The 27141-nt window shown below is 42.0% G+C and overlaps 4 protein-coding genes across 11 annotated transcripts in view; 2 read left to right on the forward strand and 2 right to left on the reverse strand.

The window, feature by feature from the left end:
• Window positions 1-1612: 1612 nt before the first annotated feature.
• Window positions 1613-3402, reverse strand: LOC134466007 (otolin-1-like). Its single transcript, XM_063219904.1, has 4 exons — window positions 3048-3402; window positions 2819-2899; window positions 2620-2700; window positions 1613-2532 (listed from the first exon to the last, which is right to left on the reverse strand). The coding sequence occupies exons 1-4, from the start codon at window positions 3400-3402 to the stop codon at window positions 1613-1615; spliced, it is 1437 nt and encodes a 478-aa protein (XP_063075974.1).
• Window positions 3403-10968: 7566 nt separating this feature from the next.
• proca (protein C (inactivator of coagulation factors Va and VIIIa), a) lies at window positions 10969-15775 on the forward strand. Of its 2 annotated transcripts, none has more exons than XM_063218820.1 (10): window positions 10969-11064; window positions 11255-11319; window positions 11511-11591; window positions 12334-12491; window positions 13127-13151; window positions 13239-13361; window positions 13936-14076; window positions 14433-14554; window positions 14695-14812; window positions 15081-15775. In XM_063218820.1, the coding sequence occupies exons 3-10, from the start codon at window positions 11525-11527 to the stop codon at window positions 15638-15640; spliced, it is 1314 nt and encodes a 437-aa protein (XP_063074890.1). In that variant the 5' UTR covers window positions 10969-11064; window positions 11255-11319; window positions 11511-11524; the 3' UTR covers window positions 15641-15775. The 2 variants fall into 2 exon arrangements, with proteins under 2 accessions (XP_063074890.1, XP_063074891.1); XM_063218821.1 differs by having other exon boundaries at window positions 13239-13349.
• A 589-nt stretch (window positions 15776-16364) lies between these two features.
• dusp28 (dual specificity phosphatase 28) lies at window positions 16365-19147 on the reverse strand. Of its 2 annotated transcripts, none has more exons than XM_063218822.1 (3): window positions 18738-19147; window positions 18065-18427; window positions 16365-17834 (listed from the first exon to the last, which is right to left on the reverse strand). In XM_063218822.1, the coding sequence occupies exons 2-3, from the start codon at window positions 18413-18415 to the stop codon at window positions 17697-17699; spliced, it is 489 nt and encodes a 162-aa protein (XP_063074892.1). In that variant the 5' UTR covers window positions 18416-18427; window positions 18738-19147; the 3' UTR covers window positions 16365-17696. The 2 variants fall into 2 exon arrangements, with proteins under 2 accessions (XP_063074892.1, XP_063074893.1); XM_063218823.1 differs by lacking the exon at window positions 18738-19147 and adding an exon at window positions 18623-18702.
• A 3991-nt stretch (window positions 19148-23138) lies between these two features.
• Window positions 23139-27141, forward strand: part of wdr33 (WD repeat domain 33) — a 36810-nt gene continuing 32807 nt past the window's right edge. For all 6 annotated transcript variants that reach the window (XM_063218830.1, XM_063218829.1, XM_063218824.1 and 3 more), the window contains exons 1-4: window positions 23139-23291; window positions 25613-25837; window positions 26628-26696; window positions 26977-27081. In XM_063218830.1, the coding sequence (XP_063074900.1) occupies window positions 25637-25837; window positions 26628-26696; window positions 26977-27081 (375 nt within the window). In that variant the 5' untranslated portion in view covers window positions 23139-23291; window positions 25613-25636. The remainder of the gene's footprint in view (window positions 23292-25612; window positions 25838-26627; window positions 26697-26976; window positions 27082-27141) is intronic.

Consider the following 27141-nt stretch of genomic DNA (forward strand, 5'->3'; position numbering starts at 1 on the left):
TCACGGTCCCGAGTCAGCCGATGCTTATGCGCGTCATTAGTAAGTGAACGATGGCTCTCATGACCACTTCCACGGTCCACTGTCAGAAAACCCCACATGCAACTTTTGACAGTGCGGTCCGAATGAGTGTCATGGGAAACACTTTTCATTTGAAAACATCGTTTTACTTACCGTATTCAGATTTGTATCAACTGCTGACATTCCGTGATGAAAAACAGTCTCACAGCGAGTTTATTTGAACAGCATTTTTTCATTACGGTGTAGATTTTGAGACAGGTATGCCACGGGCATCGCGCAAACGACGTCATCCTACCTTGTGTCCCTTTACTTGAATAAAATTGTACTTTCTATGTCATGACGTTGCATCATCTTGTACGAAAGACACCTCATTGTACAAAAAAAACACATTGTAATAAAGTCACTTGTTGGACCAGCCATAATTTTCTTCAGTGGTTTATTTCAGAATCTATACACAATGGCACAATGGAAAAACCTACTGTACAACATTTCAATGTTATCTCAGCATTCTTTTCTGTCATTATCAAACTTAACACACACATCTAGAACCCCGGAATTTTAAATTACATGTTTCACCTTTGTATTTAAATGTACTCTGTGATATTTCCAGTCTTTTGTATTTAACCAAACTTGAAAAGAAATTAGGTTTGGTCAAACTTTCCTTTCCCATTTCTTCATGACAGTAGAGCCACAGCTTCAATATACGTTCAATATAATCACAGTTCTGCATGACTTCATATGGAAAGAGCTACAAGTACATCACTGAAAAAGAGGTAACTGAGAGTTATTCTTAATATTTCCAAATAAATATTTGGAAGAGCACTACTGAACCCCACTAATCTGAGAAATCTCTATGTATTGAGAGTTTATCAAGTCTGAAATACAGTAATCTAATGAATGGAATTGAATGTTTTTATATAAAAGATGTTAAGTCTATGGAGATAACTGCAACAAATTTTAGATCAGTGTACTTAAAGCTAAAACTTCATGGCCCTACTGTGGTGCTAATGGTAGGGCACTCGCTTGCTACGCGGCTGACCCGGGCTCGATTCCGGCTTAGGTCCTTTGCCGGCCCTTCCCCGCCTCTCTCTCCCAAATCGCTTCCTGTCCCTCCTCCACTGTCCTATCTCGGGATAAACTAATAAAGGCTTGCAAAGCCCGAATTAATGCCTTTAAAAAAATAAAAACATAATTTCAGTTATGTGTTGTGAAGGAGTGCAATTTTGTATTGGTTAGGTCAATGCATGACAATTTTGTTTGTATAAGGTCATAACATGGCATGTTCAGCTGGGCATTTCTACAATGTGCTGATGCATGATTGCATTGTGGTATGGTAGGCCAATTGAACAACTTAGTTGTTAATATTTAGGCGCAGCCAAGTCTCTTTATCATATAGCATTTAGTATTATTTATACCATAGTTCCATCAGTATTAAATACTTAACAGACATTACATTGCCGCTCGGTGCTGTGGTAGGATTTTATGGTAGGATAATTATTTATCGGGTAAGTCTGAAAACACACTATGTTTAACAGTGTAGCTACTATGGGCATGGTACAGGCTGACATATGCTGACTGTGGTCTGTTTGTATGGCTAGGGCTCAGGGGTTGGGCTTGGGGTTGGGGTTGTGGGGCCATCCCATGAGTAGGTTCCTTTCACTGGCATAGGAAATTCTCTGAACAACGGAATGTCACAAGAATCAGGATAGAGCAAAAAGCCGGAAAATGTGCTGGAGCTATCTGGGCCTGCGAACATGCCATTGCTAAGGTTGTCCTTCACTTGAATCCAAATCCTGTCTCCTGTTTGCAGGTGAAGCACGATGGTCTGGGACGCAGTGCCCAAGTCGTTGGGTTCAGTGGTCCTCACCTGTGGAACGAAATTTCTGAACAGTCCCACCACAAGTGGTCTCATCATGACCTGCAGGTTGTAGCTGAAGACGTACGTGCCATTGGCTGGAGCTGTGAAGACACCCTCCATGGGGTTGTAAGTACCTAGGACGTTGGTGATGACACGCGCAAAGATCACAGGCAGCAATGGCTCCGGGTAGCTCATGGTCAGGGCGGCGGTGAAGCCTGCCTGAGTGACTGGCGAGCATGGGCCAGGCATTCCCGTCACTCCCATGTTTCCCTTGTCTCCCTTCGCGCCGTCCGTCCCGGGTAGACCGTCTACGCCCATGCTGCCCTTGTCTCCCTTGGGCCCAGTCGGACCAGGCATTCCGTCCATGCCATCCTCCCCGTCTGTGCAGGTACATTCACCCTTTGCGCCCTGGTCTCCTTTCGCCCCCTCGTTCCCGGTGTCTCCTTTCATGCCCATATCGCCCATGTCTCCCTTCTGACCTTTGGGACCTTGTTCACCTTCCACCCCTGGAATACCCCTGGCTCCGACGCGTCCCGGAAGGCCAGGATCTCCCGGTGGGCCAGGGATGGGTTCGCAGCTGGCAGGGCAGATGCCTGGATCCCCTATTGGACCCTGCACACCTTGGACACCCTCTATGCCTTGGTCGCCTTTGTCACCTGAAACACAGAGGTAGGGTATAAGCAAATGCGCTTGCACATTGACTCATGCTACGAAAGTCGTGTCTCTGTGAACGATACGCTTACCCTTATAGCCTCTGGATCCTTTAGGTCCCATTCCTCCCATGTATCCCATCTGTCCTTTTTCGCCATCGTCACCTTTCTGACCTGACAGAGTAAGAGAGACAATAAGTGGCTGCGGCTGTATGATGTGGTTTTTAAAATATCCAAAAGGATATATATATATTTTTTTAATATTCCTTGATACAGAGACTGTATCACTCACCTTTAATTCCCTGGCGACCCCAAAACCCTGGGCGTCCTCTCATCCCTGTTAGTCCTCTTCTGCCTGGGCTACCCGGTAGACCTAATTGGAAAAACTACAATACTTACCAAACAGCCTTTCAATCTACAGTCTTCACAATAAACAGATGATGTGACAACGGTCATTGGACCAGCTGAATTGTAAATTGTAATTAGCAGGATGAGCAAATTACAGTTAAGAAATACTGTACCTGGATATCCCCGGGCTCCTCTGTCACCTTTGGGACCCCTGTTGTTGCCATGGCACAGTGTACACATGCAGAACCAGGGTACCTCACTCATGGTAGCCGGCACCGGTGAGTCCATGAGCATCGCACAATATGATAGGTCATGCACCATTGGTCCTTCAGTGTAGTTGTCGTGAAATGACCGGCCACCCTCCGTCGCGTTCCATCCTGGAGGCATAGGGGGCATAGGGGGCATGGGGTCAACTGGAGGCGTGGGCCCTACCGGATAACCACCGGACTGCTTTGCCTGACCGTCCCACGGCCAGCCCTCAGGTGGCATGGAGTCACCGCTGGAATCCATGGGGTAGTCATCCGGCATTGGCCAAGGCATAGGAAATGGTGTGTCTCCCGGATGTCCAGGATGTCCCGGATGTCCTGGATGTTCCGGATGTCCTGGATGTCCTGGATGTTCCGGATGTCCTGGATGTCCCGGATGTCCCGGATGTCCCGGATGTCCCGGATGTCCGACTAGCATATGTCCACGTGACCTCACAACTGGCTCAAGTGGCATACCGTAACCAGACGTACCGATTCCATCATAATCCTCAGGTCCGTCTGAAGAGCCGGGAGGTGGAGGGAATGGATTAGGTGCAATCATCCCTGAGGAGGCGGGCAGCAGACACAGCAGTCCAAGCACAGCCAACATCCTCTGCAAAATATATATATATATATATATATATATATATAGATAGAGAGAGAGAGAGAGAGAGAGAGAGAGAGAGAGAGAGAGAGAGAGAGAGAGAGAGAGAGAGGGGTGTAAAACACACAGAAGGAGAGAGTATAATCAAATCAGCAATGCAGCAACAGGCCTTTTTTTATCTTTTGTCAAATACTGGATAAAATACATACTGCCGCACGCAAAGCATGTTTTTAAAAGAAGAAAATGGCTTAAAAGTGTAAATTAATGAATGAATTAATTCATTCATTTATTATTTATTATTACTATATAGGCAAACTGTTGATATACAAATGTTTCTGTGTACAGCAACTGCATAGCATTTTTTCAGTCCTGAAATGCATATAGTAACTTGGCAAAAAGTTGCATCATTGATCTACTGGACATATTTCAATGAAATCCATCCAATGCCATTTCAAGCAATCTATACGAGGATATTGGTCAACTGATCACAGTCAATTACAAATCAATGATAAGTTCATCCCACCACGTAGATAAATTATTTTCCATCCAGTGCCTTATTTTAATCCATTAAACAGATATGAAAGTAGGCTAGTCCACAGCATTTACAAATGATACAAGCTGACCAAAACACCTTGCACACTGGCTGTGTCATGAAATCCCTCATTGATTAATTTCCAGAACAAACTTACAGTTCCAAGGCGGCCGTGACCCATCGTCGGGATGAAATGTTCACAAAGTGAGCCGCAGAACATCACTGATCGATTTATAGCTCCACCTGACAACACTTGGTAAAAAAAGGGGGAAAAATACATCTTTTTTGCAACCTGACCATCTCCCTCCAGGTCTGAATACAAAGAGGAAGGGATGGGTATGATATCACATTGTGCCTGACACGGAGTAACAAAGGCATTCTGTAAGGTGACCTTATTTGCATTCACAGTCCAACAAATAATAATCACAAATAACAGCCAAGAATAAAAGTCCTCCCCCTTGTTCTGTTTCCTCCTAGCTGGCTGAGATGTAGATAAGGGTTTCGAACTGTAAGCGAATCTCCTTAGATATGGACAGTGCGCTATAGTTGTACTGGGGAGAAACCTATCCCTGCCTAGTGTCCTAATTGAGCTCATATGTTTTTCCACAGAAAAGACAGTTAGAAGCATGAGCCAGGCCCGCACTTTGACACCTTCACCTACTTTGCTTCTTTTGGCCGGTTTGCTGAGGTGTTAGGGTGATTTTTACCGTATATTGTTATGATAGCGTAAAGCAGTGGTTCTTTACCTTTTTTTCTTAATGCACCCCCTTGCCTGTCCCCAAGAGCCGTGTTACCAAAACCCAAACTTCTACATATGTAGGCCCCCTATCCGCACTAAAATATGACTTACGTGATTAATTACAATGATTCTTGCTTGAGACATAAATTAATACCTTAATGACTTTACATGGGGAGCAAAATTTGGTTTTGATTTGGCCTAATTACAATGTTCGCTAGTAGAATTTTTGGTCACACCCTCAACACAAACAAAATTCCGTGCACCCCCTGAAATCTCTGGCGCACCCCCAGGGTGTGCCCGCAAGCCAGGTTAAGAACCACTGGCGTAAAGGAACTGTTCAGCATTTTGGAAATATGCTCCGATTCTCCTGTTCTTCCAGCCATTCCCAGATTCTGGTGATATTACTTCCTTTTTATTTATTTTATTTTTTGGGGGGGGTCTTTTTGACTTTATTTATGATAGGACAGTGAAGGCGGTGACAGGAATCAAGTAGGGAGAGAGAGATGGGGAAGGGCCGACAAAGGACCCGGGCCGGAAATCGAACCCGGGTCAGCCGCATGGTAGACGAGTGCCCTACCATTTGGCCACGGCAGGGCTGGTGATATTACTTCTTAGCATATTTTGTTCAGTTTTTGGTGCATTCCAGTACAATGATACATGCTAAGAAGTGATACCACAAGACTCAGATAATGGCTGGAAGACCAGGAAATGGTAAAAAATCTATTATTCACGCTAAGCCCCCCCACATTTGAGCTTACACTGCCCACGGGGACCCCGGTTTCAGTCCGGCCGGGGTCGCCGGCCCTGCCCCGTCTCTCTCTCCCAGTCATTTCCTGTTGCCTACTCTCACACTGTCCTGCAATAATAAAGGCCAAAAAGCCCCCCCAAAAAATACTTTAAAAATAAAAATCTACTGTATTATCTAGCACTTGGGAAGGTGTAAAATAAGCATATGTCTAAAAATGGTGGACTGTTCCTTTTGAAATGATCATAATCAAACAAATCAGATAGTTTTGTTTGTGTGATTGATCTTCATTTCCACAGCAGTCCTGGACCCTGTTTTTCGACAGCATCGTTGCTAACTAGTTAGCAACTAAGTAAGTTGCATATGGGAAATTGCATTGCAACCAAGTAAGTTGCTAACTTAGTTAGCAACAACACTGTCGAGAATCGGGGTCCATGGTCACCTTCTAGAACTCCTGCAAGTGATCATATGGAGTTTCAGGGTAGAGCAGGCAGTGTCTCCTGTCTAATCAAGTAAGGTAGTGGTGCGCACATGCAAGATGCAGGAGCAGGGAAAAAAGTGAAATAGGCCTACTATGAAAATAAAGATGGAATGTCCGCACACTGCTCTCATTTTTCTTTTGTTTTTATTATTTTACCAAGATTTGGTGAAGTAAAAAAACAAAAGAAAAACGGGAGCAGTGTGCGGACATTCCACCTTTATTTTCATAGTATGTTCTGTCTACTCTGGGCCATGATGAAGAAGTGTAGAGACTGCCCTGACGCTGCATGGCCAAGTCCCACTGCGGCCAAACCTGCCCGCCCTGCCTGTACCCAAAGGCAATTCTAGGTTCAGTTGGGGCCCCAAGCGAAACGTCAATGGGGAGAGTATTTGACAGAAATTTGCCACTGCTTCAGCAAAGCAGCAATTCCCCATCCATTCCTGTTATTCCCCATCCAGAGGCCTGGGGGCCCCAAGCAGCTGCCTGCCTAGCCTGGTGACAAGATGCGCCTCTGCCTGTACCCGACCAATTTAGCTGAAACTCCTGAGGCCCACCGCACTGTGTGGGTCTCTTCCTGAGGCCAGACCTACCTCACGCTCTCTGCCCTCATCCATGCAACCTGAGTCTGTCCCTTTTCATGGCCCGTCACAAAGCAATCAAACAGAGCAGGAGACACCTGAGTCCAATAAACAGGGCAGAGGCACAACGGAGGGAGAGCCAAGCCCTAAAAGGCTGCCCTCGTTTCCACACCGCTAGACAAATGCATGGGGACACATCCTTGTGTGGCGTGTCTCACCCTCTTCCCTTGCTGTACTCTCCTCCGCCTTTGTGTGAGCCTCATCCCTTTGGATGAGGGGGGCTCAGTAACTACATGCCCTGCATACCTGCTTTTTATCCTAGTGTTGGGAAGTCTAGAGCACTGGGTCTGCAGATGAATAGACTTTTGAATCTGAGGAGGACGGGTGATTTATGTTACAGTGTGACTACACAGCCTCCTTTGTGTGAACAAACTGTCACTTTTGTTTTCACACAAGAGGATGAGTTAGTTCCAGAAGCAACACAAGATCAAGTGGCCTTCCTTTCTATGTAGAGACTCATGAGTGCCAAATTAAAGGTTTTCAAGTTGGATGTGCTGGCGTTGTTCCCTTATTGATGACTAATGTGTACGTAAATGTGTTTTAGCCTGAATCATAAGAAACACCTCTCAGGGTCAGGAACCTTGAACTTGACCTACCCTATCGGAACTACAAACACATTGGACACTTTCTCATTGGACACTTTTTCAAATAGGGCCTATTGAAACTGAGGATAGACGTAAGGAATTCATCTTATTCCTTTTATAATTTGGCATGGATGAAGATGGCTAAAGAGAAGAGAAGCAGTGAAACTGCACGTCCTATTACATAGAGAGAACACACAAAGGGCGTCTCAACAAATAGATGTTTCAGGCAAGTATTATGCAATGTTGTCTTTTCCCATGGGTTTGCACCACAATAATGCAGTGCTAACATATTGCACAGCACTATAGTGTGATCATGCCCCCTACACTACCACACTTATTTCTTACAGAAATTACATTTCTTCCCCATATGGCTACACATGACCAGGATGGCTATCACAGGATAGCCATGCGTGCCATTGCATGTTGTATTATGTGCGACAGACCAAGTTGTTTATCATGAGGGAAAATGCTCTATCCAGTGTTGCTCTATACTGGGACTGCTATGGCATGTGAAGACAATGAGAGTGGATGGATCATTTTGAGGCTGCAGAAAGTGATGCACGTGGCGATGCTTTCCCATGGAGTCGGAAGTAGGGCAGTTATGAAGTCGGATCAACACGCAAGGTGGGAATTCATAAACCTTACAATCCCATTGCTTTGGAATTTTAATGGAATTTCTGTTGTTTCGTTAATGTGAATATTGTGTCGATTATTGTAATTATATTCGTTTAGTGTAATTTTATTAGTTTAGCATCATTTTATTTTATTGTACTTAAAAATATTGGTCCTACCATGGCCTAACGGTAGGGCACTGGGTTATTATGCCGGCGACCTGGGTTCGATTCCGGCCCAGGTCATTTGCCGATCCTTCCCCGTCTCTCTCTCCCCACTTATTTCCTGTCCCTCCTCCACTGTCCTGTCAAAAATAAAGCCAAGAAATTTACACACAAATAAATATATACACATCAATAAAAGAAAATATCAAAGCATGATTGGATAGCTGGTTTCAAAATAATTTCCAATTTAGCTGAACGATGCAAAAATGCAATTAAAATGTTTTGGGTTGTAATTTAAGTTTCATTTGTATACTGTATCTGCCCAGGTGAAAAAGTGGTTCAATTTAGTACAATAAAAGCATGACTGAAGTGTACTTAGCATGTTAAAAGTGCACTCGTGCTTTTTGTGCTAAGAAAAAGTATGTTTACAATATGCTTATTTAAAGTGTACTTAAAATTAGATGTAATTAAGTTGCTCTCAAAGAAAGTACACTTAGCGAACCATACTTCAAGTGTACTTCGAAGATGTTTGGCTAAAGTGTATTTAGAGGAATATACTAATAGTGTTCTAATAGTGAGCTTACAAAAAGTGTAATTTTTAATAACATATTGCAATTGTACTTTTTTAAAGTGCAATATGATTACACTTCACCCACATGTCTTCGAAGTGTGATTTTCTATAGTGCGCTTTAAAGTAAATCGCTTTAACATATTGCAAGTACACTTTTTCTAAGTGCACCATGATTGTACTTCACCCAAATATATTCAAAGTGTGTTACACAAAGTTCATTTACCCATCATGCACCATCATGCATGTACCATCATGCAATGCACTTCTTGGAGCTAAATTTCTCAAACAGAAAGCCATTTACCTCTAAGGAATATCTTTGGTTTGCATGAAAATATTACTCATTGTTATATTCTGCGTTTATTGTAGGAGTTTTAAAATGTTTAAGTGGTACACAAAAAATGGCCATGTTCCCACCGTCATTATGATGGTCACGTATATGTTCTGGTATATATACTGTAGGCTCAGTTTTCCCATGATATCATGGCGAGAGGTAAGTTGGAACTAGTTGTTCAAACAAAGAATGAAGGGTCATCATCAGTGATCATTTCAAATGATCAATTGCAGGAAGTTGGAATAAGAATTAAATAAAGTGAAATGTGTATCTGAAATCTCTGTAAGAATGTAATGATTGTAAATGTCAGTCGTGCTAGGCATGCATACTGTATCACTACTGTGACATGTGGCTGTGTGTAATGTACAAGTTCTGAGGACCAGCATGGATTGTAGTATTACATTTATATTATTCGTTGAACTTGGGAATGTACTGTAAATATACTTCCAGCATACCTGTTATATATTTACAGACTTAAAATGTTCCAATGTAGTCCAAAGAAGCATGAAGTTAATATACTTTTATTGTACTTCTAGTAACAATAAAATGTTATAGAAGTGTACTCAAGCACACTATTAATGCCATACGAATGCATGAAAAGCGTGTTTGGAGCATACTTTCAAAAGTATGCTTGTAGTGCACTTAAAGTTGTCCAAAAGCGGTGCCAATTTAGCATCCTCAGTGTGCTGCAAGTGTGCTGAAGTACTGCTTTAGTAGTGCTTCAGCGCACTAATAGTGCAATGAAGCACACTTTAAATCGCCGAAAATAGTACACTTTGTACTAAGTACGGTCAAAAAAAGTACACTTTAAGTATATGGGTTTTTCACCTGGGTGTCTTTTGCTCTCAGTGTTAAGCTGATGTAGAGCCACATTTAGCAGGGGAAGAATTAAAGGGTGAATGAGATTTGATGAGTGGAGGTGCAAAATGCACCTTAGCAAAGGAGGTGCTGGCAACCAGTAAAACACTTGCAGGAGGAGAGAAGTCCCGCACACTCCCGAGTTGCATAAATAAGTTTTTAATGTGACAACGTTTCGGCCTGTCGGCCTTCCTCAGGTCACATTAAAAACTTGTTTATGCAACTCGGGAGTGTGCGGAACTTCTCTCCTCCTGCGGGTGAAGGAAGTTTAACACACATGGCACTTGAAGCTGTAATGCACTTGTCTTATGAATAAATCTTCATAAAAGCATGTCTATGCATCATAAATATGAGGAAAAACTGAAGGCATAACTGAAGGCATAAACGGAGTAAAAAGGAGGCCATTTCTCATGCTTTCTGTGTAATGTATATACTTTTGTCCATAGTGTGAGTGGCCCTTCTTTTGGCCCTTGTGTTTTCTATTGTTAGACTGACTGTTTATGTTTTTACAAAGGGGTGGGTTTCAGGGCTAATCTTACATGAGTATAATAAGAAACTTTCGCTTTGGGGTCAGTCTACGGGGGCTTTGTGAGTTTGTATACCTCTTTGTGTGTGTGTTCGCGCGTGTGTGTGCACACATGTGAATGCACGTACATATGCACTCAGGCACGTGTGTCCGTGATGGTGGCAGACAGAGAGATAGTTTTCACAATGTAACTCAGACAATAGAGGTAAACAAAGAGGACTCTATGAATAAATATGTGAGGAAAGTGGGACATGACAATATCTAACAAACAATATTGTGCTTGCGTTCATTTCACGTTTATGAATTAACATTTATAAAACATTTGTAAATCAGCGTATTGGAATATAATGACAATTATAGCCACAATATTAAATATGGAGTTAACTAGAAATGTGATAATTCAACATAATCTTCTCCATGTGCCCTCAGCGCCAGTGGGAGTTTACAAATGAAGAGAACGGTGGGCAGACTGTGGACTTTCTGTAAACATCTGCAGTTAGTCATTAACACTGGATAAACATCACATCTGTCATCCGCAACCCTTTCTTAATTCTGAATTTGTAAGTAGAAAGATATTTAGGACACATAATTGTGTTTTGGGGGGCTTGCTTGTAAATTATTATTTTTTGGTGCTCTTTATTGTACTTTGGTGTCCACCACAGCTTAAGGACTAACTTTATACTCCTGCTCCTAGAGGCATGGTTTGTAATGGTGAAAGACTAATGTTATGTGGATTTGATTGATGCGCAGCTCAGCAGAGGCAGGGATTTGGGATTGCTCTTCGATACCACTCACACATTTACCATCCAGCTCCTGTAAGTAAACTCAGTGACTTTGTAAGATCAACAATTTTTTTATAAGCATTACAGGGTTGTTAAGATGTCATTATTAGGGGTTGAAAGTACAATACAAAAATATCCAATATATATTGTGTTTATATTTACACAAAGCTTTATGCTACATTGTGTTGACAAGAATTGTAATGTATGTGGAATCTGGCACACAGGATTTGCGCACACCATGAGTCGAACTTGGCTGTTGACCTGCTTTTTTGTACTATGGTGTGTGACGGCAGATTGCAGATCAGGTGAGCTATGTCACAAGTTTATACTTGAGTGCGCTATTGGGGACGGTAAGTGCGTATATTGTGCTTGTTTTTCACATCCTTATTCATTTCTGTTGGTGATATAGGCCTATAGGCTATATGCATCTTGTGTTTTGAGCTGCCAGAGATGCTCGCGGTAATGTTCACTCACATTGAGATGACTGTCACCTGTAAGAATAATTATAATCTGTAGAAAGACTTTGTTCTTCGTTCTCTGTGTTTCTGGTTTAACTCTGTCCCTGTGTGAGCTCTTGCTGTGAATTATGTGACATCTGCACCATGAGGAGATATCTCTCCATAGTATGTCTCAGACCAGAGTTACCATTCGGCTGAACTATGACCTTGTATGCAGGGCCATAACCAGACATTTTCAAATACCGAGGTCAAATACTACATGCTGTTCTGCATACTATACATTAAGAATGCTTCAAACACTTCAGTCAAACGCTTAAGTTTGTTTTCATTAATCACTGCCTTGAGGATAAATGGGGGAGGCATACAGACTGAATTTATCATTGTTGATCATATATCGATTTTCATCATAGATATGTAAATTCTAGCCTACATTACTGAAGAAAATGCAGAGGACATGACCTCTGTGTCCTCAATGGTAGTTACGGCCATGTTCACACCCAAACCCACATCTGCATAATGGGACTCAAAACCACTCCAGCTGTTTGTTTACAGCCTACGTATGTGTCTGATTTCCCTCTGTTTTTAACAGTATTTTACAGTGCACCACAGGCTCATACACTTCTGCGCATGAAACGGGCCAATAGTATGTTTGAGGAGATCAGACCACCATCAAAAGAACGTGAATGTGTGGAAGAGATCTGTGACTATGAGGAGGCCAGGGAGATCTTTCAGACTCCGGAAGCAACGGTGTGTTCATGCAGAAGTCATTGGACCCTTAATTTGCTTATCAGACCTAAAGAATACTTGAGCTAGAGCCAGTGTCTAAAATCCCGTGGCTCAGTGCCTAGCGAGGGAATTTGCTTTTGAACATTATTCACCTTGAGAATTTTTTTTTCAAGTCAAGTTTACTTAATTGTAAAAAAAAGCTATGTAACAGGGTTAGCACAGAAGTTTGAAATTGCGTTTGACCAGTCTCCAATGTGTAGTTTAACTAAAAACATTTAAATAAGACATTTACAATAATCTCTCTCTCTCTCTCTCTCACACACACACACACACACGCGCGTATACACACACACACACACACACACACACACACACACACACACACACACACACACACACACACACACACACACACACACACACACACGGAACTAACCATACATGAATTTACAATTCTTTCTCTGACACATTCATTCAAAGCATACACACAGACAATACACACTCACACACTGTGATATTGATAGCAAAAACATTCCACAGCCATGTTTGAATATTAGCCAAGAAGACTCATTTTAAATGTATTCTCTCTGCCCTCATGTGAGTCTCCCCAAAGTATCCCAAGTAAAGGCAATACTAACAGACATTTCTCTGTTTAGTTGGAGTTTTGGACTGTGTACAAAGGTTGGTGAAATTTTAATGAGGCAAGTAAAATACAGTACATGTGTGTGCAATACAGACACTGTATTTATTAGACTGCATTTCTTTCAGATGGCAACCAGTGTAACCCCAACCTATGTGTCAATGGAACATGCGTGGATAAGTTCCAGTCCTTTGAATGCTCCTGTAATCCAGGTTTCGAGGGGAAATACTGTGATCAGCGTAAGGTTCTGGGTATATCTATTTTATTTTATTTGGAGTTTATTTAGCAGGGGCAATGCAGAACACATTATTACAAACATGACAAGGCAAGGCCATGACACAGCTTGCAGATATGAATACATTAAAGGTTTATAGCTAGATAGGCTAGCTAATTTGCAACCTCAGTCCCTGATCAAGCTAGCTATTCTAATAAAATACACAAATCACCTAGAATATACCAAAATACACCTAGTTATACAAAATATACAGTATACAAATATGCAATTACAATTATATGCTATCTTAAAACATAATTCCTATAGCATTAAAACCTTGTGCTGGAAGAAAGAAAAAACAATATGATGCGTGTGACCTGTATGCTGTGTGTGCATGTAGGCTACGTGTGTTCTTATCTATTGTGTGTTGTGATGATTACATTTTTGGTTTTCCTTCAGCCAGTGTTTCAGTTGTCTGGTAAATGCTTTAAACTCAGTTTGTGTTTTATTACAGTTGGTAAACTCTTCCACATTTGAACATATCAAACATATGTTGTGATTGTGTGATGTCATGTGCTATTGTAGTAACAGCTGATCACCGTGTGTTGCAGCCAGCACAGCCTCAAACTGCACAGTAGACAACGGCGATTGTGACCATGAATGCAACTTGAGGTCTGATGGAATGGTCCGCACCTGCAGCTGTCTCCCAGGGTACAGTCTGCATGAAAATTCCAGAACTTGCAGTCCGTTAAGTAAGAATACCTTTAAGCACCATTATGATTTCACTTTCCATGTTTTGCATTTCTCCAGGGTCAAATGTATTGGTAACACTTTATTTTAGGGATCCATCTATTAGCACTAATACATACAATGTTCCTGTATAAGTAACTTGTAAGGCATGTACAAAGCCAAATCAAACGTTTGTTAGGCATGTAACAGGCATTTAACCTTAGTAGGCGTTAGCGTTTGCTTAGTACATGCCTTACAAGTTACTTATGCAGGCATTACCATTGTATGTATTAGTGCTAATATGTATCCCTAAAATAAAGTGTTACCAATGTATTTTCTTGTTTTTGTGTGTTTGTTTGTTTGTTTTTCTATTTCACAGATGAGAACTCCTGCGGAAGAATTCTCTTACACAAGTCAGTGTTCAACACAGGGCCTATACAAGGACTGATGCCATGGCTGATTGGAGGAGAAGTAGGGAGGAAGGGGGAGAGTCCTTGGCAGGTACAGCATAATTCATTCGTAATTGCTGAACCAGAAGGGAGACTGTTAGGTTCTGCAACTTCTACAATTGATGGAATCTATGATCTGAAGTCATTCCCCATTTTATTTGATGTACACTCATATCCGTGTTTGTGTCGCAGGCTCTTTTGCTCAATTCAGAAGGGGTGTTTCACTGTGGTGCTGTTCTAATTGACAAAAGCTGGGTCCTCACCGCTGCTCACTGTCTACAGAACCACAGGCGCTTCAGTGTCAGATTAGGTGAGATGCACAGACAGTTTATTCCACATTCCAATTCCTGTCCTCTTTTTCACACACTGTTCACTGTTTGCACACTGTTCACATTTGCATGGTTTACTGCATCGTTTGCATGGTTTACTGCAACGTTTAGTAAACCATGCAAATGTGAACAGTGTGCGGGAGCTTTCTTTGCTTTAATGTCCTTGATGACTGGCAGTAAGTCTGTAAACTACACCACTGAGTTTGTTGCATTGGAAGTAAAAAACCTCACTGCCTCATGTGTTTGCAGGAGACTACGAGCGCTTTAGGCGCGAGGGAACAGAGGTCACTGTGGCTGTGGCAGACATTATATCACACCCCAATTACGACTCGATGACTATGGACAATGACATTGGACTCCTGCGTCTCGAAGCCCCAGTGAGATACTCGACGTACATTCTACCCGCCTGCTTGCCAAGTCGGGGGCTTGCCGAGGGGGTGCTGCACCGCAATGGCACAGAGACCATCATCACAGGCTGGGGAAGGTTCAACGAGTCAACCAGACAATTCAAGTCTGCCTTGAATTACATCAAAATCCCTCTGGTTGACCGTGAACTGTGTCAGGAGATGATGATGAACGACGTGTCTGAGAATGTACTGTGTGCTGGTGTGTTGGGTGAAACACAGGATGCCTGTGAAGGAGACAGTGGTGGGCCAATGATGGTGGAGTATCGTAAAACCTGGTTTCTGATTGGCTTGGTGTCATGGGGGGAGGGATGTGGTCACAAAGACAAACTGGGCATTTACACCAAAGTGTCAAACTACCTGGAATGGATAGATAAAGTGCGACAACAGTATGAGCAAGCATGATGTTGCTTTTTTTCTTGTGCTGTCTGACCTCAAACTCAAAATGTGCTAAAAACTAGACACCTGCTTGAAAATAAATGTACTTAAGTATGTGCATTTTAGACGCGACTCTATATTAAAACTAGCCTATACAACAAACATACGATTCTGATTCTTTTGAAGTGTACATCTGTTGGTTAAAGGTTCAGTAGGATGGTGGCCAGAGTAGGCCTTGCAACTATGCTGCTCATTGAATTTGATCTTTTCATTAATGTTTAACTAAGTAATAAACTACTATTTAGGCCTAGTCTGACCAAAGCACAAATCTTTTGCCGCTAAAGAAAATTCAAAATGACGGACACAGAGAAGACCTTTTCATGGAAAATTACATTTTCCCTGTCATAATGAATACTTAGAAATTGATGGTGGTTGACAATACTCATGGAAAATATAATATTTGTGGATAGGCAGCTCTAACTTTGAACACATACTCTACTCTTTTAAAAAAAAAATTGTGGTCTTTTTTTTACTTTATTTGATAGGACAGTGTGAGAGATGGACAGGAAGCGAATTGGGAGAGAGACGGGGAGGGGTCGGCAAAGGACCTGGGCCGGGAATCATCGAACCTGGGTCAGTCGCATGGCAGGCGAGTGCCCTACCGGTTGGCCACGGCAGGGCCTTAAACACATACTCTACTCTACTGTACATGCTCTACCTTTAGACAATACAGAAACAAAAATTGGCAAGCTAAAACAAAAGAGGTCAGAGTTCTTTTCCTCGCTCATTTTATTAAGCATCTCTTTTCATCAGCATTGGTTTACAGCAAGGCTTCGACACCTGAGAAGTCTAAAGTGAACTCTAAATAGCCCTTCAGTGTGTGCTTTATCATCCAGGTTTCAAAGTGAGAGGCCCGCACACTTAAAATCCTTTTTGTTTTCTTTTATTATTTCATGGCTGTATTACGTGATGAAGACTGTGAGGTCGAAACGTAATCCAGCCATGAAAAAATAAAAGAAAACAAAAAGGATTTTAAGCGTGCTTCGATACTACAGTCAGCCTTTGTCCCGCACCTTTTCCTGGGATGTGCACAATCTTCACCTTCAACTTATCATCCGCGTTACCATATTTGTTGTCCTAACCTGTTCACATGGAGCAAAAATATTCCTGTACTGCAGAATCAAAGCCAAACACTTCTTCAAACGTAAGACATAGTAGTTTGAATAATATAGGTTCAATTATTGTTAATCCCTTAAGGAACTCTGCAGCATGGTATTAAGGCTTGTTAAAATATGAAATTGTTCCGGCAATTTAGGCAACACTAGTGAATACAATATAAAAAAATAACTACATCAAAAAATATAGACAGATACTTATTTTGCACTGAGCACTAATATTGCACTGGGCTACTGTATATTCCCAGAATCTATGTTGGGTGACTCCTCCATGGAAGCAGTCGCTTGGCAAATAGCTGGAGGAGGCTCTTGGGTTTATGCATTTGCAGTGCTCTGAAAGTTACACAAAAACATTATTATTATTTAACACCCCAAAAAGCAAACGGTTTAACAATGTGTGCATTAATAATATGAACATGAATATGCTATGGACATGCTCTTTTCAGAACAAGGAGTTTGGCAATGAGCACTTCAAAAATGTTTTTCGACATGCTGAGGGTATAGGCTAGTACATGTTTGAATGGGAGTGACACAAAAGATAACAATAACTGTAGGCCTATTTGTAGAGAATAATTTGTACATGACATGCAGCTCAATGTGCTTAACAGTTACAGTTGATTCACAAACATTAAAAATTGAAATGAGGTAAAAAATAAATATGAATAAGAAATGAAAAATAAATAAAAATAACGAAAAGAATAGAAGTAAAGGCAGAAACTATAGGCACAAAATAGTAGGCCTAACGGCAACGATAAAATAATGAAATGGCACAAAATCCACAAGAATCAGAAAGAAGAGATGTTCACAACATTGACAAAGAGCTGAAGAACTATGAGCATAAACCAACTATGGCACACCACAATGACGGTTGGGGTTTAAAAAAAAAGGCAAAGGGTGAGGAAGGGAGGTCATGAAGACAGGCTACATCGGGATGAGGAGGATGACCTGCCCTCTGACCTCTTGCTTTTCAATTCCTCCTCATATTTCTCCAGCTGGGTCCAGAACCCTGGATTGGGCTCCACGACCGAGCGGGCCTTCCTTAGAGTCTAAAATGAAGAGGGAGAGAGAGAGAGAGAGAGAGAGAGGTGCAGTAATTATTCCACGCAAATCATCAGACTGCACTGTGTGTGTGTGTGTGTGTGTGTGTGTGTGTGTGTGTGTGTGTGTGTGTGTGTGTGTGTGTGTGTGTGTGTGTGTGTGTGTGTGTGTGTGTGTGTGTGATATAGGTAGTCTAATGAGAGAATAATGTGGACGACAAAAAAAGTTATCTACCTACCTCAAAAGCCTCAGATAAGGAGAGACCATGATGTTTCATCAGGTACGCCACACAGATTGTTGCTGAGCGGCTGCGGCCACTCTTACAGTACACAACAGTGTGGCCACCCTTTGCGGCTTCTTTGTGAATGGTGTCGGCACACGTATCGAAATACTTGTGCAGATCTTCGACGGGGTCATCGTAGACAGCAATGCGGAGTGTCTGGACGTTACCAGGGGGAAAGGGGAAAGGCTGCTCCATTGACACGTTGATGCAGAGAGTGATCGCCTCCTTCTGGATTAGTGGAATATTGCATGCTGAACGGGCATTGCTGATGAACAGTGAGTCTGTGACCTTACTTAGACGCAACATCTCTCTTTCTCACTGCATGAGGGAAAAGGACAGAGCATAAAACAGAACTTGTCATTTATGCTGATAAGTCCTGATTCCCCACACAATAATTACCTCACCCCTGTATTGCTTCACAATAACAATGCTGCATAACCTACATAGATGTTCAGAAACATCACAAGTCTAACACTTTGGAAACATTGTAAAGCAAATGTCGACACATATCACCTGAAGACGCAGTTCCCGTATTTGAACTGAAATGAACGAAATGAACCAACGAGTTCTCAATAAGTTTTGACTTTGTAGCCTATCTCAGGACTGTGGCTGAGTAGTCTTGGCTTACCCGTGCTATATTTACTGCAAATACCTCGCGCTCGAGGCTTCCTCTGGGTCCTAACGTCAACGTTCCCTGTAGTAGCTGTCCTTGCTGAAATGCAGAGGGAGACAACATGAAAAACACGGACATTTCCGAGGTAGCCTACACTACTCTTGGTCTTCCGAGTTTTTCCTTTGAGCTATATGTCGGGAGGTTGAGGACAAGAACGAAGGCTTGGTGACCGAATCAAGAAGACTGTTAGCCTTATAAGCCATGCATACCGTCAGGAGCATTCGTTAATTATACATCTGAGCTGAGATGACAGTGTCTCCATTTTGTCAAACGTAAACGGATTTCTGATATTATAGACCCGCACAGTTACACTTGCCTTCATGTTGACCCATGGATTAAAGCGTAAAACGTAACGTGCTGTGCGTAATGGTGTTGTAGTACTAGTTCCTCCCGCACTTTTTGCGAAGCGCATCAAGCTTAGCGCATGGTTCAATTTTCCACGGACTTAAGGGTTGGAAAGAAGAGGGGGTCCACGTGCACCCCCGGCTTTTTTATGGCACCTGTTTTTTATTTTGTTTTGTTTTTTGGCTATGCCTACTTTCAAAATCTGAAAGGTACAAAGCTGAAGCGCTGCCCAGTGGGCTTTATTTAGGCCTAACCCCTTATCATTACATGCACAGACTGGAACCTGACAGACTGAACCAGTGATAGGCTACAGAATGGGCCATACATTTTGGAGTAAACTACAGGTCTACAAACACAACATTTTCCCCAGACAGTAGCCTATTGACCTGATGAATGAAATTAAGTTGTTGTTTTTGACATTAGACCACTAAACATTTTAACCGCATATTTGGTCATAAATGGCTATACAATGGCCTAAACATTCAACTAGGCTATCTTTTACATTTTTGGGGTCTTTTTTCACCAATGCTCGTCATTTACCATTATGGTGTAGCCTACATTTGATCATTAGGCCTAGGCCCATATTGGATAGGCCTATTAAGCTGAAATGATGCCCTAGACTGGGACGAGGAAGATTATAAAAATGACCAGCAGCCCAGCTCAGCCAGCAACACAATGGTTAACTTTTGAAGTAAACCAAATAGGCCTACAGAAAAACAACCGATTTTCCCATACAATATTGACCCAATGACTGCTTGTTAATGACGTTCGACAACCTTTAAAGGAACAGTCCACCTTTTTTGATTTTCACATAGGCTATATAGGCATATTTGCAGTATTTCCAAGTATTAAACATATAATTTTATTCCTAGTGTGTTCAGCACTTGGATTTATTAGTAGGCCCATCAGAATTATAGCTGATCATAATCACTGGAAGTGGATTTTTTTTAAAAAAAAATCCTGGGGTCCTAATTCCAAATAGGCCTACATGTATTACATTTCAGAGTAGTAACCATACAAATAGACATGCCTTGCAAAATAAAGAGAATAGAACCATTAGAACCATTAGAACCATTAACATCAAGCCACAAGTGATCACAGGATAGAATTAGCTGTTTTGCACTCTGTCGAATTTTACATTAATGTTAAAAGTTTGTAAGTACATTTGATGATGAAGCTGTTTATTTCATTCTTTCAAGTTGTATTGTGTGCTTCTCTTAAAAGTTTGAATTTGATTATTATAGCCTATTGGGTTTTATGAAACAGTATATCTCACTTAAAAATATCCCTCATACACCATCACCATTCAGAGGGTCAAGAAACAAAGTCTTCTTTGTGACTTGTTGCAAAACCTTCTCGTGAAATTTGTAGCTGAACATGAAAATGCCTCCTTCACCGTTTGGCTTCTTTAGCCAAATGCACATGGACGTAGATACATGCAGCGTAAAACTTAACAAATCTGCTCACTTGGATTACAAAACTGTGGAACAAATGGCTGATGCTAGTGTTTGCAGTGCCATGTTTCCACACAATCCTAAGGCCTGGAAAATAAATGGCAGTCTGACAAAGCATACCTAACACACCATCATGGTAATGGGTACAGGGCAGTCATGGGTAAGCAGTTTGGGCGTCAGACTTGTAGCCCAAAGGTTGCCAGTTCGACTCCTTACCCGCCAGGTTGGTGGGGGGAGTAGTTAAATCAGTGCTCTCTCCTATCATCCTCCATGACTGAGGTACCCTGAGCATGGTATACCGTCCCACCGCACTGCTCCCTTTTTTGGACCATTGGGGGCATACATGGAATTTCGTTGTGTGCAGTGTGCACTTGTGTGCTGTGGAGTGCTGTGTCAGAATGACAATGGGAGTTGGAGTTTCCCAGTTGGGCTTTCATGTTTTGACTTTCACATCTGAAGATGAGGTTAGGCCTGCTGGTGAAGAATGACTCCAAACAAGAACAGGAGAAACAAAGCAATCACACTGCAGAGCGATGTGACTTTAACAGAAAATGGGCTTGCACTCAGTTTCAAGTGAGGCTTTTCCATTTTCATCGCACTTTTTAAAATCCAGTGGCAGGACAATGTCTGCATGTGATCACCTATATCTTGAAGATGTTTTGTCTTTTTTTGTTTTACTTGATTTGACAGTGTGAGAGGTGGACAGGAAGCAAATTTTGAAAGAGACAGGGAGGGGTCAGCAAAGGACCCGGGCCAGGAATCCAACCTGGTTCAACCGCATGGCAGGCGATAGGCTACCGGTTGGACACGGCAGGGCTTTGTGATCACCTATCTTAATGCAAAAGGCTGCCAGATTCACCTTGATTTTAGATGAAACTTCAAATGCAAATACAAAAAAGAAGTCCATGCCTTTTGGAGGGTCACACCAGCAAGCGATCCTCCACACTGGAGTTTTGTACATGCATGACCATATACAGTACACTCAATAGCCAATTTATTACATGCTGCTTACAATGCTGCTACTCCATATCTACTACTTTTATATAACTGTTATTATTATTTCTATCATGGCCTACACCCTCCTTCCGTGGCACCTGGTGGGGCCTTCTGCTGCTGTAGCCCATCTGACTCAAGGTTCGAGGTTCTGTGCGTTCAGAGATGCCCTTATGCATAGGCCTACCTTGTCAAGTCAAGTCAAGTCAAGTAGGTTTTATTGTCAATTTCTTTACATGCACTGGTCATACAAAGAATTTGAAATTACATTTCTTGCTTTCCCATACAGACATAGACTAATCTAGGTAAGGACATAGACAGTGGTTGTAACGAGTGGTTATTTGAGCTACTGTTGGCTTTGTTTCAGCTTGAACCACTCTGGCCATTCTGCTCTGACCTCCGGCGTCAACAAAGCATTTTCGCCCACAGAACTGCTCACTGGATATTGTCTCTTATTTAGGCCTGTAATATCCACACTCCAGTCGGTTTCTCTCTTTAGCCGTCCCTTCCCTCACCCAGCCTGCAGGATATCTCTGTGCGTCACTCGGTGCGTCAAACGAAGATTTCAGCACCACGCACGTGGACAGCTCCAGACACACCGTCGGAGGTGTACACTTAGCGCGTGGACAGCCCACAAGAGTGGTGTCGGAATGGCGGTATGAAAAAGTGTGGAGGTGAGTCGGAATGGCGGTTGCCCCCCACCGTATGGCTAAATGTCAAGTCGGACACATGCCAGATTGTCCTGTTCTCTACTTCTGTTGCCTACATGTCACAGGCCTATCACCTGTGCACAACTTTTAATTATTTCAGGCAGGAACCAACTATTATATTGACATTTAAAAACAAAAACAACAACAACAACAACACTATACTGACTGTGTGCTGGCTGCCTGCTGCCCTTTCTAGCAAAACAACAATGCAACAGTAGAGGAGTATTTATGTTGCCTTCACCAGCTCGGGACCTCTCGAGACAGCTGACGACACTGCTCACATGACAATCGAGTTCTGGAGTTTGGCGCATGAACGCCACTGATCCCGGAACAATCGGGATTCATGCGTGTTTTGTTTTGGTTCTCTTTTCTTTTTTTCACCTCACCTTGAGCCTCCACACCCACGACATATAATTTTAGCTGAAGTAAGCTAAATTAAACAGTCAGAGACCAGCATTACTGACATATGTGCATCTGCAATTGAATTACATCTGTTGTTGTTGATAGTGATTACAAGATGGACATTTTAGCATTTATGATACTGTTTACATGTCAGTTGCATGCATGGGCGCCATGTTGATGATGCGTGTGTCGTCACACAAAACACAAGCTCGGGAACTCGTTCTTCTATACTTCCGCCAGAGATCAACCTCGATAATTATCGATCTGACATTGCGTCACCAAATGTTCACTCCCACTTTCCCGAGGTTTTAGGTCGGCTTTCTGGGGATTCTCGATTTTTTGAACGAGCCAACAGTCTCAGTGCAACAGTGACCTGGGTGGGCGGGGGCTAGTGACGTTTATTCTCCCGCCGTATACGTGATACGTGATGATGTCACTGCCAGAAGAAAAAATATCTGCTGCCGTAAACCCAGTCTCTCTGTGTGAGAGGAACAGCAGTGAAAATGAAGTCCTCTACATAATAGTCTGTAAGAAAAGAGGGTATCACAACCTACCCTAAGAAGACCTGTGTAAATTGTAGGTTGACATAACCCTGGATACTTTAGGTGAGTTCGTTAGTAACCGACTTGGCAAGCTAATATCCTAGCTTGAGAAGAGATGAGGCGGATGGGTCGCCATTTAAACGTGCTGCGAGAAAAACACGCTAATTCTCCTGAGAAAATTCCGTCCGTGTGTTCCGTCGAATAAAGATTTTCTCTTGTAAATCACTGCACATAAATGTGCAGTTTCAGTATCATACTACAAAGTATCCCTCAAATCTGCGGGGTTCCGAAATAATTTGCAACCAGTAGGACTAGTATTTAGCATGCTAGGTAGCAATAGCCAACTAGCTATTGTGGTTAGCACGGCAACCGAAACAGGAAAAGAGACGGCACATTTGCTAAAACTCGCGTTTTCAATTGTGAAGTCAAGCTAGGTGATGATTAGGTAATATGAAGTTGTTGGGTCTTCCGTCATAACATAATTAATAATTTAGTGACATGAGTTAAGTGGAATTTTGTCGCCTTGTCGACAACGTCCTACTAATGTTTTTAGTTGGTTGCACAGTGAAACATTGGTAAGTTGACATTAGTTAGCTGCTATAGCATTAGCAAACACGTCGTTGTAGCTTTACGTTAACATTAATAGGCTAGCAGCACTAATGCGTTGGCTGGAACAGCTGAGATTATACTTAAACAACCAAGCGCACTAGAGCTACATTATCATTTTGGTGGTGTGCAGTTTCTCTCCCAAACTCAGAAACTGGCTTTGTCCACGTTTAGGGTGGCAGAGGCTTTTCATAAAGTCGTGCTGCACTGTTAAAATGGCATGACGTTTTGACAACTTTTGTCAACCCTAAAAGTACTCTGTAGCCTACTGGTCGTGTTAAACACGAAATCGGTAAACACACGGCTATTTGGTTTATTTGGAAGTTAATGTAGTAACACTTATCAGTGTGCTTAGGTTACACGTCTTTGCCATTAGCCTTCGTTACTTGCCACCTACATGTCTCCAGGCCAGTATTCCCACATAACATATAACCTATCGTACACACAACGTTATATGTTTCTCTTGTGACTCGGTTTCATTATTTTAAGAATACATATAGAGCAGGGACATGTAATTCACAAGCCTCTCTTGGCTAACAAGCAATGGACCAAAAAGTAAAAAAGGGGGAAACTAAGAAGCCCGTTGGAAACAAAGACTTCAATCGCTTTGAAAACTATCACGTATATTATAGAAAGGCAGACGACATTCAATTGTTAATTACTATTAGAGTAGTTAAATGCAAAGTTCTTACCATCTGTCTTGAAGAAACTATGTGCAGCTAGAGACGTGCCTATCTTGCCACTTCTCACCCAGCACAAGACCACTAGCAGGAATGGCAAACCCTACCCTACAACCATACCCTTTATTATTTTTGTAACTTTGTAAGCATGTAATATCCCTCAAGATTATGTAACATGTTAGCCCATTTGAGATAGTGCTGGTTTAAACTTAGGGTCTGCTGTTACGCCATCTATAACGATTCTCCTAATTAGTGCATCTAAAAAAAAAAGTCTGGTGCATCACTCGTTCTAACAGTCTTCTGCTGATAAGTGAATTGTTCTAAACATAAACTATATGACTATATCCTGTGTAATTGAGGTGTCTTGATATTTCCAAAATCAGTTTTGTTGCAACTAGGGCTGGGTAAAATAATCGATTCAATCGATAATCGATCGATATCATTTAAAATTCACATAATCGATTCACAGGGCACAAAATCGATTTTTTTGCTCTTTTTCTTTTTGTTCTTTTTGTTTCATTTAGGTCAATGGAAAATACCCAGTAGGTATTTGTCAATTAGGCCTAGGCCTACTTATTACAAATTAGCAATCTGTTAACACTGTCAAGCCACAGCCCTTTGACATTTTTATATAAAAATAGGCAACAGCATCTTTTGGGGGAAATCCTTGAACCTAAAAGGGAATGGATTGAATCGATTCGGAGTGAATCGAATTGAATCGAATCGAATCGTAAGTAATCGATTCAAAGCCCTAAGAATCTAAATCGAATCGATACAGGAACATGGCTGAAATACCCAGCCCTAGTTGCAACACAAGACATTTGAATGAATGGTATATTTCTGCACCATTAGTGAGACAAGGCTGCTGTAGTCTCTTTGATTTGAATTGATTGATGCAAGTGGGAGCACGCTCAGAGTTGATATGGAATATCTATCCTTGTTATCAAGGGGAATCCCCAGCTAATCATGAATATAAATTGCCGTAACTGGAGGATGTGATGGTGGTTGGCAGTCGCTATCCCTATAATTCATGTTTCAACCGTTTATAGTGGACACCTGTTGATGTGATGGCCTCTCTTTTCCTCCCGATTTATCCAGGTTTGCAAGACTCCAGTGGTCACCATGGCGACAGACATCGGTTCCCCGCCGCGGTTCTTTCATATGCCTCGGTTTCAGCACCAGGCACCCCGTCAGCTGTTCTACAAGCGGCCAGACTTCGCTCAGCAGCAGGCCATGCAGCTTACCTTCGATGGCAAACGGATGAGGAAGGCCGTGAACCGCAAGACCATTGACTACAACCCATCAGTTATCAGATACCTGGAGGTATGTAAATAAAAAAGAGAGAAGGGGATGCTTCACTGGGTCATTTATCCAAGCATGTTAAAATAGGGTGCTCATCAAAAAGACTTGGGCGTCCAAACTGCCACGTTAAGACAGGTAGCCAGAGTTTAATAAAGACTTTTTCACTTTAAAGGAGTGCCTCAAAAGTAGTTTTAAAAAAATGAAGCGTTTATTTGAAAAACGGTGTATCTCCATTTTGTAGAATGTTGGGAAATTGACATTTTGTATTGGGCATTCCATTGAATTGCATTGCAAAATGCATTTTATATAGCTTAAAAATATGTTCTCAAAATATTTGAATGGTAAGAATTCACACATAGGTGACAGGACCTCTGAACAGTCATTTCCAATAATAAAATGCAAAAGTCAAAAAATGGAGATACATCGTTTTGCAAATAAACCCTTCAAATCTTTACCAGAAGGGTATGCATTGTACATGACTGGCTTCTTGACTGCAGACCACTACTTCTCTGAGCAGGAAATACTGGTATTATGGAGACGAAAGAATTTGCACAACTGGCCATTATGTGTATCAGTTCTGTGACATTGTGCTTAATAAACCATGCCGTACTCAGCTGCACCTTCGCTTCTTCTTTATATGCATGTAGTTTCTGGCAAGCCTTGGGCCCTGTACGGCCTGCAGAAAATTCCTGCTTACTTGACCAAAGTTGTATTATCGTAATCACTTAACTGTAGAACGTTTCTACTAAGTGTGAATTTCTGTGAGTTTTGGTAAGTTGGTGTGATCTTTCTCTCGCTCTCGCTTTTGCAGAACCGGCTCTGGCAGCGTGATCATAGAGATTTTCGGGCCATCCAACCTGATGCAGGGTGTTACAATGATGTAAGTAGACGTACTGGATTTCACTTGGGCTCCTTGTGGAGACCTTGGACCTTGGTCAGTCCAGGGGCCAGCAACTGTAGTACTTTGAATGAGAATTTTTGTTCAACTCTGTCTAAGATCCTGGCCAGCTAATTTGGGATTGGGTTTGTTTGCATATTGTTTGAAATGTCTGAAAATATTCCAAATATCACTCCAAATGTTATGCAACATCAACTGAGGTATCACAGGTATAACTTTATCTTAAAATTGACCGGAACTTTTTTTCGTGGCGTTTCTACAGCTTGTGCCTCCAATGGGAATGCTCAACAACCCCATGAATGCAGTTACCACCAAATTTGTCAGAACCTCCACCAACAAAGTCAAATGCCCTGTCTTTGTTGTACGGGTAAGACGCCTTATAAGTTTATGCACACTTTTACACATTTTTCTATTTTTCGAGTACTTC

The sequence above is a fragment of the Engraulis encrasicolus genome, chromosome 16 (assembly GCF_034702125.1).
Source record: "Engraulis encrasicolus isolate BLACKSEA-1 chromosome 16, IST_EnEncr_1.0, whole genome shotgun sequence".
Classification (NCBI taxonomy): Eukaryota; Metazoa; Chordata; class Actinopteri; order Clupeiformes; family Engraulidae; genus Engraulis; species Engraulis encrasicolus.